The sequence below is a fragment of the Chrysemys picta genome, chromosome 6 (assembly GCF_011386835.1).
Source record: "Chrysemys picta bellii isolate R12L10 chromosome 6, ASM1138683v2, whole genome shotgun sequence".
In the NCBI taxonomy this organism is placed as follows: domain Eukaryota; kingdom Metazoa; phylum Chordata; order Testudines; family Emydidae; genus Chrysemys; species Chrysemys picta.
Genome location: NC_088796.1, coordinates 61,244,635 through 61,264,526, shown reverse-complemented (window position 1 = coordinate 61,264,526; position 19,892 = coordinate 61,244,635). Strand labels below are relative to the sequence as shown.

At 39.8% G+C, this 19,892-nt stretch overlaps 1 protein-coding gene across 6 annotated transcripts in view; it reads right to left on the bottom strand.

Annotated features, from left to right (window-relative positions):
* Positions 1–718: 718 nt before the first annotated feature.
* LOC101949263 (uncharacterized) overlaps positions 719–19,892 on the bottom strand; it is a 155,267-nt gene continuing 136,093 nt past the window's right edge. For 5 of the 6 annotated variants that reach the window (XM_042840403.2, XM_005284052.4, XM_005284051.5 and 2 more), the window contains 3 exons: positions 19,102–19,249; positions 17,723–17,866; positions 719–2,572 (listed from right to left, as the gene is read on the bottom strand). In XM_042840403.2, coding sequence (XP_042696337.2) covers positions 2,046–2,572; positions 17,723–17,866; positions 19,102–19,249 — 819 coding nt within the window. In that variant the 3' untranslated portion in view covers positions 719–2,045. The remainder of the gene's footprint in view (positions 2,573–17,722; positions 17,867–19,101; positions 19,250–19,892) is intronic. The other variant, XM_024109785.3, reaches the window with a different exon arrangement.

Here is a 19,892-nt window from a genome sequence, read left to right as displayed (position 1 = left end):
CTTACTGGGTCCAAAAGCACCTTATTAATAGGGAGGGTGATCCTTGAGGAGGAGGAAGTATGTAGAATGTCCAGCAGTTTATGGTGGGTGTCCCTCATCTCAAGAGGGATTTGTACTGAATCTGCCATCCTCTTTGTAAGGTCCTGAAAGGACCTTAAATTGGCTGCCATGGACGGAGGAAGGGGCATTACGGCCTTATCTGAAAAAAAGGAAGAAAAATGAGTTGGTGTTGTGGTCTTCTCTTTGGGCTCAATCTCCTGCTGTTTGGAGATTTCCTCCGTAGGCTCTGAGGCTCTCGATCAGCGGTTCTTAACTCATAGCCCAATTAGCACACAGCTGCAGCCCAGCTGTGTGCTAAAGGCTATGGGGCTGGGTTACCAGCTGCCTGGCCGCCCAGCGCCTCGGGGTCTGGGCTGCCTGGCTGGACGGGGCACGGTGTGGCACAGCGGGGTCGGAGTCCAGAGTGGCGGGTTCCGGGTCTGCCACTCTACCAGCCCCATGTGGCGGAGTCCGGCGGGGTCTGGGGCTGCCTGCATGGCGGGGTCTGATGGGGTCTGCGGCTGCCACTCTGCCGTCCCCGCATGGCGGGGTCTGGGGCTGCCGCCCAGCTGGCCCCACAGGGAAAAATCAGTCCAAGTTAATGAATAAGCTCTCGCTTCCTGTCTTTCTGACATATGACTGGCACCAAGACATAAAAAAAGCAAACCCAAAACACTGGTCTTTTGACTAAGTTTACTCTGTTACCTCTATTACAGCCAGCAAATTAATCACACTTATGAATTCACAGCAGTTCTCTTGAAGTCAGGGGAGGCTCCAGACACCAGTGCAGCGTGTTGGCTGCTGTGAGGGTGGCAGTCAGGCAACGTGCCTGTGGGAGGTCCGCTGGTCCCGCAGTTTCGGTGGCAATTTGGCGGCAAGTACGCCAAAGCCACAGGACCAGCAAACCACCCACAGAAACACCGCCGAATCCGCGTGACCGCGGACCGCCTGCAGGGATGCCGCCGAAGCCCGCCTGATTGCCGTGCTTGGGGCGGCAAAAAACATAGAGCCGCCCCTGCTTGAAGTGGTTGGTGTAATCATTGCAGAACACTTGCTTTTGGTAGAACAGAGAAAAATGACACAAACAAATATATTTCAGTTATTGCATTCCTGTCTGCACCCATCCCAACATCAAGGCTCTTTGGAAAGTTAAATGCTCCAATGGACCTTCAGATCTTACTAGTACAACAAAAATACTATGTCTACAACTTCAATTTTTCATTCACCAGAAAATAAAACTTTATAATCTTTAGAATTAACAAAAAAGTGATTTAGAATAAAAATATAATAATATCAAATTTTAAAAACAGGAAACATTGCACACCCAATTCTGACTTATTTACATTGTTGTTCTCAGTAAAGTAAGGCTCTCCAAAACCATTTGTTATCAGTAAACATTGTGAACTCAATCCTTTTCTCCTTGCATATGTAGTAATTTGGGGCATTCAAGAGTTTTATCATTCACACGAGCATGGGAATCTAGAGGGATTTCCTTTCAACACAGATGCCAAGTCAAATAAAAACAATTTATAAACATTTGTCAGATGGTTGTGGTCTGTCAAGCCCACTATGCATTTTTGGTAATGAAACAAAACCAAGCCTGGTGCCAGTGATTTATTTTTTTAGTCATTCTATAATCTTCATAAAGTGTAAAAACACATCTGTGATGAAACAGCACATACATCCAGCATAACGTTAGTACAGTCCATGTGCTGAGTGCGTATATTACCTCTTCAAAAGCTATTCATTCTAGTTTAACACCAGCCCTCTATTTCTGTCCTCCTGGTTTCATGCATTCTAGCATGAATACTAAGGACCTGATCCAAAGCCCATGGATGGGAATTCTGTCATTGACTTCAATGAGCTTTGATCGGGCCCCCTATGAGATTTCCAACACCATTTACAAGGTGTTGAATGCCCTCAGCCCCCTTGACTTAATTCTTTTCCCAACACCTTGCAGGACTGCCCCTTGCCCCTGAGTTCATCATAACACAGAATATTACAAACTAGCTCAGACCATTTTTGAAGAAAAAGATATTAAAGATAAAGTGATGGTTAATCTTGCCAAGGTGGCCTTGCAGTGGGGTCTTCATGCTCTTACTCCTGTGGGAGCTCTTCCCCTTCTGGTGAAGGGCTAACCCCTTAGAACTCTGCTGCTGCAGCTTGGCTGATGAGTTGCTAGATGCTTCTGCCATCACAGACACATGTTTGGGCAAAAGACTCTCACTGTGTGGAGGCCGCAGAGGTGTTGAATCTGGCACTGGGTTATCTTTTGAAATCATATCCAAGCCACTTGCAGCTCCTCCTCCTGCACTCTCCCCTCCTTCAGACTTTGTAAAATGAGGAATGGATTCTGCTTTCTTCTCTTTTCGTTCCTTTCTTAAGCTCTGAAGGTTTTCAAAGGCCAGTACCAGTTCAGTTTGTAAGGTTTCCATTTCGCTGGCTGCTTTATCCCGTTGTTCCCCACAGTCTTTGAGTGAATGCTCCAAAGAGAGGAAGAATTCTTTTCCAAACCTTGACAGGGCCTCATCACCTTAAGAGATAATAGGGCAGTGAGTTAAATTACAACAGACATTTCACATCAACAGGAATAATCAGGGAGATTTATAAGTGCCAGTAGTCACATTAAAGTATAAAAGCATAAATCAGTAGTAGTTTTGACATGGCTTGGAATGTGTCAGTAAAGCTTTAAATCTCTTGTCCTGTAGATCACCTGGTTCTTTGCAACATGTGGTTCATCATTTATCTAGAAAAGCTAAGACTGACAATACAGTGTGTTAGAGAAAGTATTTCCCCCTCTACCAGAAATCAACAGTGCCTGTGTGTAGTAGTCACTAGCCTTCTGCCAAAGATGCCTGAATGTGACTCCCAAATTGGTCAAACAAATTGCTTTCAGATTATGTAAGCCACTCCCTTTCTCCCTCTCAGCAGTTGTCTAAAATTCAGATCTTGTATTCCCATTAGACTGTCAGCCCATACCTTGGTATTTCAACTAGAAAAACACTAGCCTAGAGTAGCCACAATGGAAATTATCACTGATTGTGCATGTTTTTGTTAATCCACAGTTTAGACTCAATAACGAAAAATGGTATAAGACAAAGTCAGGATTATGGAATTTCTTCCATTTATAAATTCAAGTCAAGGTTCCAGTGAGAAGTAGCACTTTTTCCTTTTATGGGTTTGTCTTTTTATTGTTATACAAATAAAATACAAAGGCACACACACTGTTATACAGTAGAACTGTGCAGAACTTTTTCCTTTTCCTCCTGGGTTTGATGCCAAGACTATTGGTTAGACACTGCAGAGTTCAAAGCTTCTAACTGATACAACAGTATATGATAGCACTGACTTTCTTTTTTAATAAGGTTATGTTTGGAAAGGTACAAAGAAAGGAAATATTTAGGAATCTACTTATTTTTTACCCCCTGCATAGAGTTGAACTTCTGCAAGATCTATAATTGTCTACTTCCTAGATCCTAGACAGAAACAATCCATCCCCTTCCATGTGTGGAGAAGACAAAGGAGGGAGATTATAGTCAATTTAAGATCCACTTATGATCTCATCCTGCACCACCCTGTCCTACAGGCAGGATGTGGCATTTTGGGGAAGTTCTCTTCAGGTGATTTCACTGTCAATTGACAGTGGCCTCACACCTCAGCCGAATTAGGGCAATAAAAATCTAAAAGCCAGTGTAGCTTCTATGGGATAATAAATAAACCTGATGTAGGAACATAAAAGCTCCTATACCACCCCTTCCTTGCAGCCAGTGTAAGATGCATGACTGGGGCTTTCCCTCACCCTGGTGATCCTTGACTGAGGTGTGGTCTACAAGAAAGAACAGAAGACTAGAATCCAGGGACTCAAGTCTTGCTGTGTGATGTGGGATAGAGACCTCTATATTGATGCAAATATAATATTAATCAAATGGTTATATCTTATTTTTAAGTCATTACTAACTTGTTTGCACCTTTATTTAATATTAAAGAAATATCTACAAGAATGTTCTAGCCAGGATGTTTGGAAATATAAACATATGTTTAATTTGTTTTGTTATAAAATGTTAAAGCTTATCAAAGAAATTCCAGAAGGTTTCTGCTTCTATCTCCCAAGGACAAGCAAACATCAAGATGACAGACCATGTCAGACATTAAGCTGTTAAGTGGAGGCCTAATTATGTTGTATTCTTTAAAACTTTAGAGAAAAATATGTCAACATTTTTAAACTTTTATTTCTCAAGTAATGAATAATTATTTTTTAAATGTTGAAAAGACAAAAACCTTTGTAAAATGCAGACTTGCAAATATGTTAGCTAAATACAAAACTGTTAATATAATTCCTGATGTTATTGCTATGTAAATGGTAAAATTCTTTATGTACCACCTTGCTAAATTAGAGTAGGAAGTCATTTAAGTACAGACTATTTATATTACTGGGGAACTAATTACATACTGGCAGTACACACACAAACCCTAACCAATATCATCTCTCCAAAGTCATCAACTTTAAATTATTTAAGATAAAGACTTTGTAAGAGTTATTTAATTTTAAAAAGACTATTTTGAAAACTGAAAACTTTCATATAAAGAACAGGAGTGTTTGGACTTTTTAAAAAGAGAATTTTATTTCTTCTCAAACTCTAATAAAACTGAAAGATTATTTCAAACTGGATTGAATAAAAAAAGAGTTAAAACAAAGTTTAAAAGTTGTCTGCATCATTCCTGCCACAAGAAAAACGAAGGCAATTAAAGAAATGTTGCATATTCATTAAACAGAATATGTAGACATATTTAGGAACTGAAAGTGTCACCTAAGCCAACCCTAAAGGCATAAAGCCAATGAAAGGGTGACAGTGACCAGTTTACAATCTAAACAAGCCTAGAAGAGGTGTGCTTTCCTATAATCTCAGGAAAACAGGAAGAAGGGTTAAAAAAATCCTGTAAAGTGAGCTCCTCTCTCTCTCACACACACACACACATACCCCCTATGCAACCCTGCTCAAACACAGCATTCCACAAGCAAAGTGCCATAAACAAATTAACAAAAACAGAGAAGACTCAAGATGAAAGCAACCCAAGGAAAACCTCCCTAAGACTTCAACATGGATTGGTGAGAGGAAATTAACTAAATCAGTGCCAGGGGATTAGATCTGCAATTCTTGTAATGATTTTCCTGGAATATTAAAATGCTGTTGTAACTTAAAAGACTAACAGTTTCTCCTGAAACACCAAATGATTGGACCACATATTTGGAGAGGAGACAGGGACTAAACATTGGTAAACAGTGAAACAGTGGAATGTAAAATTCTTAATATTCATAACTGGTGTTTCTTAAGACAGCTCCTCAAATGGCTTTTTCTAGGTAACTAATTTAAATTTGTTCTTTATTTAGTTAAGATTGCTTACTTTGCTAACTGTAAACTGGCTGATTATTTATTAATAACCAACAGGTTCCCCCCCTGCACAAAATTATTTTGCCCATTGTGACAGTACACACCATATTCTTCATGAAAATATTGTTATAATATAATTATAGCATGACCATGATATGTTTTGTGCAAGATAAGGAATGTGAGATATCATTGGAAAGGTTAAGATTTGCTGAATATGATTATTCCATTTGTATGCATGTATCATTTTTGTATCTAAAGTTAGGAATATTGACTATACATCTGTACTACAAAAGTATTTGCACCTGGGGAACACCCACCAGACAGAATACAATCAGTCTGGCTGGCTACCTGGGGACAAGTCAATGGACCATTAGGGAGAACGATAGGTCTTTGAAGATGCTAATCTTACACCTTCCTAGGATGCTACAAATGGCTGCTTTGACACTGCAGAGTCATATAATCATGTCACCTGGTACTGGACTCCATGATAGAATACCAGTATTTTTCCACCTGAGGGAGGGGTGACCACACCGGATAACAAAGGGTTCCCACCATATGTAAAACCTATTTAAGGCAAAAGGAGGGACATTATCAGTGGTCGTTCTTCCCTGAATCCCCACCCAGGATGACTGCTGTGAATATCTAAGCAACAAAGACCAGGGGGGAGAAGGACTGAGCCCAGGCTGGGAAGGTGTCTGGCCTGGGAAGGTGTCTGGCCTGTGAAAGGAATATCTGGAGTTTTAAGCTACAAGCAGGAGCAGCTTGCCTTCAAGAATCTCTGCAATCTGCCTGAAACATTTAAAGTGAGAAATTACTACTTGTAACCAGTTTCTTTAGTCTATTAAACTTAGTTTGCGTGTTTATTTCATTTGCTAGGTAATCTGCTTTGATCTGTTTGCGATCCCTTATAATCTATCTTTTGTAGTTAATAAACTTGTTTTTGTTTTCTCTAAAACCAGTTTGTGGAATTCATAACTGGGAGCAGGAGGGGGACAAAAGCTGTGCACATCTTCCTCCACACGGAGGGAGGGGGCGAATTTAATATGCAGCACACAACAATACAATTTGGGGTTTATACTCCAGAGGGGATGTGCACTGGATTCCAGGCAATTCCCCAGCTGAAGCCTATTCATGCAGAGCTGATTTCAGTGTCTGTGTCTTTCTGCAGCTGGGTGTGTCCCTACCTGTGTGCATGCTGGAGGAGGCTTGAGGGCCTGGCTCAGCAGGACAGTGTAAGGGAGCCCAGGCTGGTGGAACAGCCGGGCTCAGTGGCACCCCGGACGTGTGGGGGGGGGTAACCCATCACACCCATCTATAAACATTCTTAGTTGTCTAAGAGTACACTAAAGAATGGATTCACAATACTTATGGAAAATAATAGAGACTTTGGTCTAAATTTACACAAATACACAAAAATTCATGCATCCCCAGAGGTGGTTCACTCTCAAGGATGTAATCTCTGTTAAAGTTCTCCAAAGAGATGTACAGAAAAGACTGTAATGGAAGTCACCAGTTTATTTGCCCGTATTCTGTCATTTGTGTTGTGTTGTTCGGGGTTTTCTTTTCCTTTCTTTAATAGTAAAATAGCCATGGTTAATAATTGTGATTATTTTGCTTGGTCTTGATATGGCATCCCCTAAGGAAAGTAAAATAATCCCTGTGACTAAATAGTGGGAGCCACACCCATGGGTTGGCACTAAGAGAAACAATTATTAAGAGCTGGCCTGCCATTTCTTGTTTCTCTAAACTAAATATTTTTAGTAATTTTTTCAATAAATTTACTCGGTGTCCAAAAATTTTAAAGTACCCCTTCCAACTGCACACTGACCTTTCAATGTCTCTATAGCTCAGTATCCCCATTTGTAAAACCAGGATAATGATACTTAAATTACCTATTTCAGATGGGTGAATATTAATGTTTGTAAAGTGTTACAAATGTGTGAGCATGTAAAGTTCTGTGTAAGTGTTGAGTGGCTTTGCCATTAACATACACCTTATTTCTCTACCATTCCAGTTTCTCAGCATCTACTCTCTCAGCATTTGACTGAACTTAGATGTCTTCTTGATTACTGCAGAATCACCACTGGAGGGGCAGGCAGTGCAACTGGCCACTACAACCCATATGCAGCCTTTGTTACTTTTAGGTCCTCTTATATCACCACAGAACTGATACTTGTTGCTGTTGATGCTCACTCCAGTTTGCAAATGAAAAAGGCCCAGTTAGTGCAGTTTTCTATGTTTTGGGGGGAAGAGATATACATCTCCTGCTGCGAAGCCTCTGCAACAACATTCAGCTGTTGTATAGTTATCTCCAGTAGCATGACTGTTAATCTGGTGCCATTTGGGACTAGTGAAGCCCAATAATGAAGAAGGAACCACAGTCATTGAAGTGGACAAGATAAGACTAATGCCGGGTGCAGATCCTCTATCCTTTGCACTGTTTTGCCAATAGAAATCTAACTTAACCTGCCCAAGGACAATCACCTCAGTAATCCAGCCAGATCCTCCAGTGGCATACAGCAGATGTAAGGGCTCTTTAGCTACACATCTTCCCTGGAGCAGGGGAAAGAATGTATGCCCAGAACTCCCCAATGCAAGACCAAACATGGCCTGTGAATTCAACGATGTATACACTACAGCCTATGTCAGCATAACTTATGTCACTCAGGGGTATGAATAAACCACCCCCGACATATGTTACTCCGACATAAGCGCTCGTGTGCACAGTGCTATGTTGGCAGGAGAACTTCTCCCACCGACATAGCTTCTGCTGCTCACAGAGGTGGTTTTATTATGCCGACTAGGCAACTCTCTCCCATCGGCATAGAGCGTCTTCACCAAACGCGCTGTTGCAGTGCAGCTGCATTAGCACAGCTGCACCACTGTATGTGTAGACATGTCCTAACTAACTGTGCCTTGGCATCAGGTCCTTAACTGCAAAAGTCCATATGTTTGTGGATTCAAATCACAAACTCTGCAATTTAAATGTAGTTTTTGCCTGTGGACTTGAATTTCTTTTGACATAGATTCAAATTTTTGCTAACGGAAGCTCCATCTGATACCAAAGTGAAACAGATAAAGAATTTTGAGATGGAAAACAAAGCCAAAGGTGACAAGTGTTGCTAAAATGAAAAGAAAACATGGCTTATTTGCTCTAATTTCCAATCAGTTACAATACATTACATAGCAGCCATACCAATCAGCTATTCTAGAAAGCCAAATAAAATCAAGCACTATACATAGATGAGCAAAGCTACAGTGAATGTCAGAAAGTAGAGATGGTAGGCATAACAGGGTCCCTTATTCTTGTTGTTGAAAGAAATACTGATAAAGCCCAGCTTGAGCACTCTCTGTCAAGTCTCTTGGATGAAGTTGGCAAGGCAGAAGTTGAACACAGCTGTGGAAAGTCTTCAGAAGTGTCATGAAATGTTATAGAAAATGGTCATTAAGAGGATGCTGTCCTGAAATAGAAGGCCTGGTCCCTTGTTAAGTCCCTTTTGTGCCCCATCCAACACAAGGGAATCCTCAGCCATAGGCACCGACTCCGTGAGGACTCCGGGGCTTAAGCACCCACAGAAAAAAAATAGAGGGTGCTCAGCACCCACCAGCCACAGCTGTTCAGTGGGACTGCTGCTCAGCTGCTGGCAGGAGGCGCTCTGGGAAGGGCAGAGAGCAACGAGTGGCAGGCAGTCGGAGAGGTCTGGGGGGAGGGGACAGAGTTGGGGCAGGGCCTCGGGGAGGAACGGGCGTGGAGCACCAACCAGGAAAAATAGAAGTCAGCGCCTGTGTCCTCAGTTGATGAAAACCAGCAGAGCTATAGCGTTGTGCCACCTGCTCTCCACTCCACAATATCCTCAGCCTATGGACTATTCCAGGTCATGTCAAGGACCAGGGTGGAGCTATGGAGACACCTTTGCCTCTTTCACTTTCATTTGCATTGAATCTGCGCTCAGCACAGCTGAGAATGCAGTCTGAAGAATTATAAAGTCATTTTATAGCAGCCTTTCCAGACCATCATGAAAATTTACCAATCCCAGCACAAAGTCTACTTGTCCACTCTTTACCATTATGTCAAATGATTGGAGGGTAGGGAGGGGGAATAGGTATTTGAATAGCCAGTCAAAAGATAGGCTAAACACCATGATATCTGAGCAGTTTTCTACAGAACAATATATTTTATCTATCCACCCCAGTACTGGAGTTCATTTGATCTCTGCTCCCAACTGCACTGATACTTACTACACATATCTCTCATCTGCAAGGTGCTATTTTAAGGGTCAGGTTAGGACATTTTTGGAACATTAAAACTTAAAGCCCTAATCCTGTAATGGAGGAACACTCCTATTCCTGCACATAGCCCACTGAAATCAATGGAGCCCCATGCAGCCAGGTGCAATCAATTTCAAGATTGGGTTTTTTGTGCATCTTTGTTTATTCTTTAGTCTTTGAGACATTGAGATGGACAGTTCTGCATTTATTTTCTAATTTGCTGAAATTAATAACTAATTGCAAGATCTGGAAAAGATATGAAACTTTTACAGTTTATAATGTCATCAACATTTCTGCACCGCTGATGAGCTCTGAAATGTCCGATGTTCAATAAAAATCTAGATGCCAAGGGGGTCTCAAACCAATTCTAAACTAATCTATGTTTCTGCCTGCTACACAAGTGCAAAACTTCCTGGCAATAAGTCAATTTTGCTGTCAGTATATCCTGAAAAACAAGGTGTCATTCCAGGTTCTTTTTGTTTTTATAACAATGGCCTTCACAAAATCTAGTCTTTATGCCTCTGACATATAGCAGTGCTGTTACTATTTATGAAATGTGGCATATGGCACTAAGTATAATTTTACCTCCTGTTATAAAAATGTAGTAACAATAATAAACTAAAGAATAAAAAAGCCATATCCTGTGCTCCTTACTCAGTTTTTAATTAGGCAAACTCCTCAACAATTGAGTATGAACTTCCAGATTTGGCGCAATAAAAGTGAGGATATAGATTTACTGTAGTCTTGAAAAAAATGCCACAGTTTAAATGTGGACACAGTCATCTGACAAACTCAAAATGAGACACTCGTTGTTAAAGCTGACTTGAGTGTTCTCCCTCTAATGCTGCTTTCCCACACTTTATTCAAATATAATTGGAATGTTCATGTTAGAATTCTTACAAGAAAGGAACCAAACAGCTGCCAGGTTTTTTTTAGAAATAACAATACATGGCCTTAATGTAAAACAAAAGAGTGCAAAGCTGTATTACACTGAGCACTTCAGGGAGTTGACCAATTTTAACTATTCTGCCAATTACAGAGTTTCTGGTGTGGAAAAAAATCTACTGTTATTTCACCTTTTCTTTTGGAAGTTAAGTGTAGATGAAGTTAGGTAGAGAAGAGCTCAGTTGCAGGATGGTGTAATTTGTGTGTTTTAGAAGAAAGGGTTTTTTTGTGTTTTTAATTTTTTTTCCCCTGATGTATTTACTCATGAACCTTTTGTTTAGATGCAGTATCTGGTTTTCACTGAGAACATCTTGGACCCTGAGTTGAGTAAGGAACAAAATGACTTGCCTTTTGACACACAAATCCTGCTTTTGCTATGAATGTGTAACCTGTTACTAGCATGGGTCACCCTAAATATTTTGTGTTGGCACACAATGTTATTAAAACTCGCTCAGTGACCATGGCAAGCTAACAGTATTTCACGGAGGCCCACGCCTATCTTCCATAACCAGTTCAGCTCACTATGTTTTCCAGTGAGACAGGACCCACTTTTAACTGGTTTGGCCAGTCCCACTTCCTCTACGCTCTCTATGCGAAGGACATCCCAGAGTGCATTGTCCCAGTGTTGCTATGTGCATGTCTTCTGGATAGTCTATTCCCTATTACAGCAGTATGGGATAGTTTTCATGATATTCTCAGAATGCATTGATACAAATACAATTAACCATTGTGATAAGTGTGGACATATAAACATGATTGTGATGTCAGAAAAGCATTTGTATGGACACAAAGTGAACCATATTACTTGCAGGTGGTTAAGATGACTTTGTCTCTAAACAGTTATGAAGTCAATGTTAACATCCTGTACACATGACTTGTTCTATATTTGAGCCAGTAGTTCAGGCCAAATTGTCACAGCTCCAAGTCCTTCAGATCTAATCATATGACTTCTTTCACAGCTCTCTGTTAAAAATAGACTTCAGAAACCTATCTGGAAAAAAACTATTAGTGCCTAATATTTTCCAGTTTGTTACTATGATAGTGTAAATGTGAATTAATGAGGTTTATTTCGGAGTTTACATTTACTACCATGTTATGACAGATAATGATGAGGTCTTAGTATTGCAATTAGACCCAAATTCTTGCCCAGCACATATCCCAAGCAACCATCCTCTGCACTGGGAAGAGCCACAGGGCTTGGCTGAAAAACATCCTTCTTCCCAGGCAACTCTGAAGCTACTATTGCAGCCTTGTGGCTGCCGTAGCCACCATATTCATGGCTGATCTCCACCCTCTATACACACACACACACACACACACCTCTCCCTCCTCAGCTCTATACCACCCTGTAAGCTGGAACTTAGGGAGCCTCCAAGGGAACTTATTCGTAGTATGTAGAAGCCACAGATCTCCTGCGCATGCTCCAAGCATCTTCTCTCCAATTAACCTTTGTGCAGGCATGTGGGATTGGTGAAACGACCTGATCCTTAATGTATTCATTTACAAAGACTGACAAATTATATCAATGTCTATTTGGCTTTCAGTGAAATCAGTGAAGATCACTGTACAGGCCAAATTTATTGTTTTATTTTGCCATCCAATACTCAGGAGTGTGCACTGGATAGAATTATATCCTGCAATTATAATGCACACATCTATATTTGATGGGAGTGACTGAGCCCTTTGTGTATATGCATGAGCTACTTTTACTATCATATTAAAGGGTATAAATAAATTGCTTATTTTGGGAAAAATGACTAATTTACTACAGCTTGGTTCAATCTTCACTTCCTTTCCGATTACACTACACAAGCATCAATATATTATCTTCTAATAGCAAAACAAGTGACTAGTAGCCTTTATAACATGTACTACAGATATGAACCTGAAAAGTGTGTTTTTTGATTTTGCCTTTGAGTCTCATATTGTAGGTTACAAGAATCAGTAGCTAGATCTTCAGGACTAAATCCTCAGCTATGTTGAGGGTGGGAGTTAAGAGATGGGGGAAAGCAAATAAGACTCTCTAAGCCACCCTTTCACCGCTGACCAACTTGGGGCTGGCCAGGAGCCAAATAAGCCCCAGCACAAGTTAAGGCAGCTACTCGCAGCTTTTAACTGATTCCAGGTGGAACACATGCACACCCTCCATTCTCAGCCTGACCCAGAAAGTCCCCTGCAGAGAAAGAAGCATGGGTAGCGATGCCAACTTCAAGGCACTGGGAGAGTCTTCTAGGACAGCTTTAAATCCCCTTTGTAAAGGAGCACAAAGGGGACGTGTCCTGGGCTGAAGAGTCAGTCCTCAGACCCTGAAGCTACTGCAAAGTAAGCATTCATTGTCTAGATTTGTAGTCCTTTTCCTGCTGTAAACTATATTAACCCAAACTGTAATAGCTGTGTATGCTCAGTCAACCTGAATCTTTATCTTCTTCCCAGTAGTCTGATCACAAACTGAGAGATGAAAAGATTAGAAAATGCATAAAATTATTTCATGCTTGGAGGATTTTCCAAAACGGATTTAATAGGTCCCAATTTAGATAACTGAAGAATTATGGTAAAACTTTAAAACATATTAACAAATCTGTCAATACATACTTGCTACTATTTAAGCAAAAAAATACCCAATAATGTAATCTGCAAGTATTTATTGAGCATACTGTAAAATATGCAGAATTCATGCAGTTGTCTTTGCAGTCATAATAAATAATACAACTTCACGTAAAAAGCACCTTTCATCTGCGAACCTCAGAGCTACAAAAAAGCACGATCGGTGGCTAATGGGAAAAGTGAAGCATAGAAAAGTCCAGTAACTGGCTAAACGTCCCACTGAGTCAATGGCAGCATTGAGACTAGATCCTAGGTCTCCTGGCTCTCACTCTCATGCTCAAACCACTAAAACAACACTGCTCCACCAATGAAAAATTACTGTTTTCCCCTCTTTGCTCTGAATAATGTTTACATGCACTAAATTAATTTTAAAAGTGCCATAGTGACACAACACTGCCTGCCTCCATCACCGACCTTTGTTCTTTCTGCCATCTTGCCTCTCATGCTTGGGAGGAGCTCCCAGTAAACATCCACAAAGCTACTACACCATGCTCCTTCAAATCCCTCCTTCAACTCTCCTTTGCTGTGATGTCTACAAAAAACTTGATAACAGCCAGTGTCACATGACCAGCATGTGGGTGGCTGGAGCAGGAGTCAGGCCCAGTGGTCAGAACAGATGTCAGACCTAGTGGTTAGAACAGGAGTCAGTAGCCAGGAATTGGAGCCCAGGGTCACAGCAGGAGTCAGAGCCCAGGGTCAGAACTGGAGTCAAAGGCCCGATGCCAGAGCCAAGGGTCAGAGCTGAAGTCAGGAGTCAGAGCTGATGGTTAGAACTGGGTTACCTGGAGTGAGACAAAGCAGGGGCAAGGCTGGGTCCAAGGCAGGAGCAAGGCTGGGAACAAGTAAGAGCAGGAGATATTTCAGCCATGGGCGAATGTTTTGAGCAGCCACTGAACTGTTGTTGGGTTTAGGAGCTGGTCTGCTGACTCTTCCAATCAATCAGGCAGTGTAGCCAACCAGTTAGATCAGTGGTACACAGAGTTATTTGCCTAGTTTTACAACAGGCACATAAAAAGCACTAGCGAAGTCAGTAAAAACTGAAATTTCATACAATGACTCGTTTATACTGCGCTATTTACTATACATTGAAATGTAAGTACAATATTTATATTCCTACTGATTTATTTTATAATTACATGGTGAAGATGAGAAAGTAAACAATTCCAGTAATAGTGTGCTGTGACACTTTTGTATTTTTATGTCTGATTTTGTAAGCAAATCATTCTTAAGTGAGATGAATCTTGGGGGTACGCAAGGTAAATCAGACTCCCGAAGGGATACAGTAGCCCGGAAGGATTGAGGGCCACTGAGATAGACTACTACAGGCCAGCTGCACTCATTAGGTTGCCCAGCTACTGGATCTGCTGCAGGCCCTGACTCCTGACAGCTAGTACGCTGGTGTGCAGAGAGCACTGCTAACCTATCATGCCTCACTGTCCCCTTGTAACAAGCGCCTCCCTCGATCGGTCTGTATCCATCTTTTTTCTTATGCTTGGATTGTAAGCTCTTTTGGGTGGGGGACTGTCTCTTTGTTCTATTTGTACAGAACCAAGCACAGTGGGGTCCTAGTCCATGAGTGGAGTTCCTAGGCACCATGGTAGGCATAAAGATAACTACAACTACCACGACCAATGTGGCTCAATATTATTTGTATTGAGAGATTGGTAAAGCCAATCTCTAACAGCAAGAAGATAGTTCAGTTTCTTTGCCCATTGAGCCCTTGGCTTCTGGACAAGCTACCAGATCACTAGAGATGGATACTTGTCTTCTAGGAACTGAGACTATCAACTTACTTCATGTGTGCCACCAGAAGTACATCAACTCACTGTTTCTAGGTAGGTCTACAAATGTTCGAGTTTATTAGAATACCAGGATTACATGAAAATTGGAGTGCAATTGCTTTAGAAACATATACAAGCCTCATTTTATTTATGTATTATGAATGCAACTACAGCTTATTAGAGCTGTTCGATGCAGGGAGCACATTTCACCTGTGATAGCTAAAGGCAGACACAGTGTGAGTAGGCACTCCCGAAGTTTACTCAGCACAGCAATCCTGAATATTAATATAATCATCAAGCATCTCCTGAACAGACGGCCAGTAATTTATACTGTATTGTAACAGTCACCTTAAAATCTTCCTACTATAAGTAATACTGAAAATATGGTATAGAGAAATTTAAGTAATGCCCAAACTGACGCAACTGTATTGATTTATTGATAGCCAATCAGCAAGTTTTTAAGGTAATTATTGTAAATCATATGAGAGATTTTTGACATGAACGAACAAACAAAATATGTTTTTACTGATGATTTAAACAGATTTGTGCCCAGGTATTCAAAGACTAAAGTCTAGAGTGATATTCCACTGAATCATCTAGCCCAATCATCTAGCCCTTGAATAAAATGTACTGGCACTTGACTATTATGTTCTACACTGTAAAGTGCATATATGAAAGTAATTAACCACTAAAATATGTTTTTTAAAAACACCGTCAAAGTCATATATGGTAGTTTTGTTAAATGATAAAGACAAAAGGCTGCATTTTGGTCGCGAAGGAAATAGATTGTTCTGTGCTACTAAAATGTGTCAAGACACAGATGATTTTACACACAATGTTTAATCATGACATCTGAAAATGTTGCCTATCCTGGTATTCAGCATCTGTAGGAAGGTTCAAGTGAAGCACTACTCTCATGAGCTGCTGGTGGCAGATGAAAGAATAAAAAGTGTTTCTCAGAGTAGCAGTCGGGAGGATTTTATAAAACTCCTCAGGACTGGCCTACTCTGCTCCATTTATGTCACTGGGATAACTCCCACTGATTTCAAAGAGAACCGAATTGGACCAATGCTGAGCACGTTGGAAAATCCCACCAAAAGTGTGCAATAATCAACAGTAGTATCCCATAGCTAAGATAGTAAAGGGTCAAAAACAGAACCAAAGTAGTCTAAATATGAACCCTGAATTGTGAACTTCTGCTATTTACATGTAATATACCCTGAAAGTCACAAAATTTACTATTTCTCTCCCATAAATTCAAAGAAAGCTGAACTTCTGTTCAAGTATTACTATTTTTAACTACTTTTTATTGCCATAAAAACTGTAACTTGTACCTTTAAGAAACATACCTACAAAACTAGGAAATATTTAAATTTTTGCTCTCATTTGTTCTAGAAGTTCAAAGCTTAATGCTCTGTATGGTAACTGCAACCTGAAATCATCCTTGTAATGTAGTAAAGCATGATAATGTTTTTCAGTCACTGAGATAAGATATCTTTCTTTCTAGTAATAAACAAATCAAAACTTCAAGGGCAATATTTTGATCTCAGTTACACTAGTGTAAATCTAGAGTAACTCTCTTGAAGTCAATGGACTGGAAAGATTTAATGTAAATGCGATTGGAATCTGGCCCCAGGTGTTTAATTATTTTAACAATAGGATTTCATTTTTCAGATTTTATTAATTCTAATTGCAGTCTCTTAAAGCAGCTGAGATTTTTTAAGGAGATTAATGCACTAATCTCCAGATGATGGGGCTCGATGCCAAATTCCCAGTATAATATATTTGGTGGTCTTACCCTACAGCCTGATCCTGCATACACATATGCACATGAGTGATTTAACCCATGTGATAAGTCCATGGAACAACTCCTGTAGATTAATCATTCACACCTACGTCTAAATCTTTGCAAGATCAGGCACCCAGTCCTTAGCTGATATTTACCCACAATGCAAACAGAGTTAGGAGCCAGAGCACAGAAGAGGACCTCAAATGGCATGTCAGGAGTACTGTATGTCAGAATTGAGGTACTATGGCTGAACCATGTGGGGGAAAGCTTGAATATTACAAGTACTTGCATTATACATCATAGATTTTAAGGCCAGAAGGGACCATTATGATCATCTAGTCTGATCTCTAGCATAACACAGGCCAAAGAACCTAACCCAATAATTCCTACATCAAGTCCATAACTTCTGTTTGAGCTAAAGCATCTCTTTTAGAAAGCCATCCTGTCTTGATCTAAAGACGGCAAGTGATGGAGAATCCACTACATCCCTAAATACTTGGGCCTCCATCCAATGTTATCGGCTTCTTAATTTCATGGTCATTGAAATTCACTACAAATATACAAATAATGAAAAAAAAAAAAATCCTTCAGAGTTTTAGTACAATTTTAATAAAGCTATAAACAACAGGGAAGACTAAACAGTAAAGCAATGGTGAGCTAAATACTGCTCACATTGCACCACTGTAAATCTGGAATAACTTCACTGACATTAGTGCAGCTACTCTGGATTTTATCCCATGTAACTGAGGTTAGAATATACTATGACTTTAGTCTGTAAGAACGCACAGAGGAATTACTTTCCTTCCAAAACCTATGACTTGTTTTTACAGACTCAGGAATACTGAAAACAGCTAATTTTTTTTTCATTTCTTGCTGTCTTAAATTGAACAAATAAAAATTATTACCTTTGTGCTGCTGATTCTTTGATGGAGTCAAAGTGTCAACTGTATCTTGGATCTGTTTGGCATTGTTTTTAAAAGCAGTGAGAAAGTCCCTTAAAGCAACCTCTGAAGTTTCCGCTTTAAGGTTTATGTAAGAAGAAAGAACATCTGCAAAGAAAGTGGGGTGGAGCAGAGACAGAGAGAGGAACAGGCATGTTATCTAGTGTACTCTGGAGAGCAAGCCCAGTTCTGACAGCTGAAATACTACAACAGTACAGGGGGAAAAAATCGCTCCGCACTTCCTACAAGGAAGTCCAGATATATAGTACACTTATGTGTCTATGTATGTACATATGAACACAGAATGGCTGCAAAATGATGAGAAAGTTTATCCCATAAGCATGGTGAGTATCACTTAGGATTGAAAATTCCACCTTGATTCATTAGCACAAACTATGCCAATTTACGTGGGATGAGGTGCTGAGTTTTTGCATAAAAGTAGCTGAATTTTTTTAAAATAGAGACACCTTTAGAGAGTGAACAGCATTTGCAGTATTGCATTTTTATTTTTTTATTAACTAAAGTAGAAATCAGCTTGTCAACACTTCATTTTAAATTTGTCTATTTATATTCCATATTGAGTCAGTAATGTTGTTACCTACAACACTCTACCACTCTCTGAGTACCTCTCCCAGACCTGAAGAAGAGCTCTGGCTTGAAACCATGTCTCTTTCACCAACAGTAGTTGGTCCAATAAAAGATATTACCTCACCCACCTTGCCTCTCTAAATTATTTACTACTATTTTTTTTTAAGATCACATTTGTAACTAGTATATAATGACCATATGGTTGTGGACTTTTCTATGCTAAAATTGAAAGGAAAAAGAAAAGAGACAGAACAGACTTGTATATTTGCATTCCTTTGTTGTGATATGGGCTGTAATGATTTTTTATTAATTTAAATGTCTTCATCATTGCATTAGATTTTAGTTTGTTTTGTACTCTTCGTGAAAACTTAATAAAGAAAATATGAAAAAACCCACACTAGAGTTCCTACTGCATATGTAGGATGGATTTTTACATATATTTATTTCCCAAGAAAATTTTTTAATAAAAAGTAATAAACACATTCTTATTTTCATTATGAATGCCATATTATATTGTTATATTATTATGTATTTTGTGTAAGGAATTTTGAATTTTTGAGTCTACAAGTATGCATACAAAATCCAATATACGCATGAAAGGATTATTTAAAATCCAGGGAAGAAAAACTGGTGCTAGGTGGGATTGGTGCTGATTGTAAATTACAGCTTTGCAGATCTTTTATTTAATGCTTATCAGTATTTTCCAACTGGTTTCAGTTTGTGCTGCTGGAAATACCACAAAAACACACACTAACCTTGTAGCGGTGAACATAGAACTGACACAACATTCTCTTGAAAAGTGTGGTAGGCTTGCTTTATCCCCTCAAAAACAGCTTCAGTGTACTTAACTTGGAGGTTGTACATGCTTCTATGGAAATTGAGTTCAGCTTGCAGAGCATGTATCTAGAAGACAAAATAGATATAAAACATAATGATGGTTAGCTACAGTAACTACCACTATTCACATCCTATGCAGAGGTCACATGCAAAATTTTCTTCTGTTTTGAGAGACATTACCAGTCCCAGAATGATTCCCCATTTTAAGTATAGACAATCGCTCTCAGATTGGCAGAATCTTTCGAAGTAGAGGAATCTTCTAAAGTGTGAATAGACTGGGAATTGGAATTTCCATCCTTTGGGAAATTTCACATTTCTGATTTGTTTGGTTGTTTTGATTTATTTGTTAAGCACCAAGATGTACATGGTACTATACAAATCAGTCCCTGCCCCCAAAGATCTTGCAATCTAAAAAAGAGAAACAGAGAAGATTAAGAAGGATGGAAAATTCGGAGGAGAAATGGCGCTTTTTAAAAAAAAAATACTGTTAACTAATTTGGATTAGTGCTGTAAATTCGTGCAGTAACAGGTAACAATCAGGAAAAAGGGTGGCTACTTTACCATGGAAAAAAAAATGAGCTCTCTTTCATTGCTAACTCGGTGAGTCTGGATAGCCCATAGGGATTGACACAAAAACTGATGGCCTCTAGAAAACACAGTACTTTGCCTACATCTCTGTTCATTTGAAGTGTGCAGAAAAGAACCATCC